General features: G+C 48.8%; 1 protein-coding gene across 1 annotated transcript; it reads right to left on the bottom strand.

Moving 5' to 3' along the window:
• Positions 1-1,433: 1,433 nt before the first annotated feature.
• LOC135821607 (MFS-type transporter SLC18B1-like) lies at positions 1,434-2,726 on the bottom strand. The gene has a single exon (XM_065334605.1). The coding sequence runs from the start codon at positions 2,724-2,726 to the stop codon at positions 1,434-1,436; it is 1,293 nt and encodes a 430-aa protein (XP_065190677.1).
• Between the last annotated feature and the right edge of the window lie 474 nt (positions 2,727-3,200).

Genomic DNA, 3,200 nt, shown 5'->3' on the forward strand with positions numbered 1-3,200 from the left:
TGTTAGTGTTGGACACAAACTGCAGATAACATGTAACATGTTGATCCTCTCCTTTAAATTAATCCTTGGCTCTCCATCCGAGTCTTTAAACAAACGTTTGTTATACATTTTCATGACTACATGACTACATGACTATGTTGGAGGTGAAGCATTTGAAGGTATACGAGTAGGACTACGTGCTTACTCCCTGATGAAGCCCCAAGGCGAACATTTGGAGATTTCTTTTGAATAGAATTTGCAGCGTCAACGACCTTGGTGTGATGGTGGTGAGTGATAGTGACATTCTAAAACAAAATTTAATGTACGTGGTAGGGTATGATTTATAGTTCAGTGACCATGGTGGCAGAATCTCATATTTTTTGTCGTGTCCTAGTACAGTGTACCATCACTTCTAACACCCCGTTTCTTCTCACACATCTGTGTGTGTATGTGTATGTATGAGCGTACATGTACGTGACATGTATGTTGTTGGTGTGACAGCATGAAACAAGGGGTAGGACACCGTGTTCAGAAACAGTGACCTTCTCCTTACTACAACCGTCCACGGTTGGTAGAGCCCCGGTCCATTGGGACCATCTGAACCGTACAGGTGAAACCCAGTTCTGACCCTCAATATGCTAGGGGAGTTCCTCCACCTTGTTTCATGCTGTCAAACCAACAACATGGGTGATCTAAAACAAGGTTTATTTAATGCCATGTACATAGCAGACTCAGCGGACGACGTTCAGGTTGGTTGTAACGGAGTTACAGCCAACCTGAACGTCCTCCGCTGAGTCTGCTATGTACTAAGCTCTGTCTCTGACATTGAGCACTCTCTGCAGCTCGGGGATCAACGGATTAATACCATGTACATGACCTGTATGTAACTGTTAACCATGGACTGCTTCTGGCTACATTTAGTGAAGCTTATCTCAGGTCCAGTCTTATTAAAGCCGCCCACACTAGCAGCAAGTGTATTCCCTTCACTGGGGGCAGGGGTTACTGCAGTTGGATCCCGGGACGTCTACCCTGAGTCCGTCAATCCTTTTTCTGCACCTTGTCCTCACCCAATTACTGAGGTGCGGTGAGCCCATAAGTGGGATCATTTCCAAATCCACCCTTAGTTTGGGGATTTCAGGGGGTGTCGGCCATGGGGCAGTTCAATAGCCAATTGAGTCATCTTTCCAAGATTCCTTTTGAGTCTCTCTTCCCTCGGGGCCCTCTTCTGAGGAGACCCATGTGACCAGTTTTGAAACCAGGACGTAAGAGCGGAAGCAAAAAAACCCAATATGGGAAATACATACAATGTAGAATGAGTACTTGTCCAATTCGTAGTGCAACATTAAATATACGTTTACCCCATGTAACCATGGCAGATTGCAAAGCATTCACATAGTATTGCTGGACTGCCACAACAGGGTTTGCCACAATGAGGTTAAAGTAGCTACAGCCGATCAGGGAGTGAGCTTCTGCAGCTCTGTGTCTTGGTCAGCTTCATTCCTGCGCCCGTTAATAGCTTGACGACTACAGAAACTAGTCCAAACCTCTCTAAGAAATAGTGCAAAACGACAACCCCATGTCAGTGTGACTAGAAGTCCTAGAAGAGCAAGGTATGCGAGTCCCAGGAGAGTGAACGCTGCTGGAAAGCCCAGCGCGGCTACCAGCGGACTCATAGCCAGCGGCCCTACGACGAAGCCGGACATGAACGACATGCGAACAATACCGACTACGGCCACGCGTGTTTCCGTTACCGTGCCAACGCCTATGTCTTGCAAGTGCTTGGAGATAAGACAGGGGCAGGTGATTTTCATCAGGAGACGAGCAATACTCAATGGTATCATTGACAAGAACACCAAAACCAGCGACTTGGGCATGTGCATGAACGCTGATGGCCCAACAAGGAAACTGCCGACACACATCAACGCCATGCCGAGCGCCAACAAAACATAGCCGCTGACGTTGCGGTCCATCAGGAACCCGACAAGAGGAGAAAACAGGGTGCTAAACCCAAACATCAAGGACACGGCAGCACCGGGCACAACCGAACCGACATGAAACTCGGACATGACATACAGGCTGAGCGAGGTCTCCACTGCACTGCTGGCGATTGTAGTGAAAACAGCACAGATGACCAGAAGACAAATCCATGGCACACGCAGTATTGTGAACGTGCTCACATGCTTTTCCGGCGTGCTGCTCTGCTCTGCGGCCAGCTTGTCAATATCCACAACGCCGCACTGCACACTAAGAGATATCAGCAAGGTGATGGAGCCGATCAAAGCAGATGGCAACATGAAACCGCCAATATCGTACAGGCCGCCGGACAGAAAGTTTCCTATGGTGTGCCCTAGCGCCAGGCTGGACATGGTGCAGCTGCCGACGAACCCCAAGTGTTCCGGGTACATTCTGGTGAGATAGGCAACGCCAGGGATACTGACGGCAATGTAGGCACAGCCTTGAATGACCTGGATGATATACGCGTATGCCAGGAATACTCGCCAGTCGGATATCCTATTCAATGCCGAGAATACAATGGATGTAGAACCCAGCAGCACTAGAGCTAGCACGATCAGCTGCTTGCTGCCCATGTTAGGTAGTTCGTACACGACCAGGGGACCGGCGAGGAGACTAGCCAGTGCGAATACGCTGAGCACACCTCCAATGGCCGTGTGGTACTCCACACCACCCGATGGGTTCTTGGCCAGGGCTACACTGAAGAAGAACGGTCGGATTGCGGCTAAAGTCATAGTAGCACTGACCAAGGCCAAGCAGATGCATGTGACAATTCGCGCTCTTCTGAAACGGGAGTACGTCTCCATGCCAGAACTGCTAGCTACCTTTGCATTTTGACTGCTCTCATCGCATGTACCAGGATGGTGTGAAGCAAGATGTGTGCAGCTGGTATTGGCGCCTGGGTTGGATGCCATTGCTGGGCTTGGGGCTCTGAACAACCACTACTACTACATGTAGTACAACTGGTACTAGTCATGAACGGCATTGACCACAGGTTGATAATCTGATCCTGACAAAGACGGGGTGTAGGCAAGCACACAAGCACAGATAATATACATACTTAATATACATGCAGAAATTCACTCATAAATGTGCAATGTACATGCTTACATGCATACAAACACACCATGTACCATGCATATACACACACAAACACGCACGCACACACGCACGCACACACACACAAACATGCACACACAATCACGCAC

The sequence above is a fragment of the Sycon ciliatum genome, chromosome 7, assembly GCF_964019385.1.
Source record: "Sycon ciliatum chromosome 7, ocSycCili1.1, whole genome shotgun sequence".
Taxonomy (NCBI): domain Eukaryota; kingdom Metazoa; phylum Porifera; class Calcarea; order Leucosolenida; family Sycettidae; genus Sycon; species Sycon ciliatum.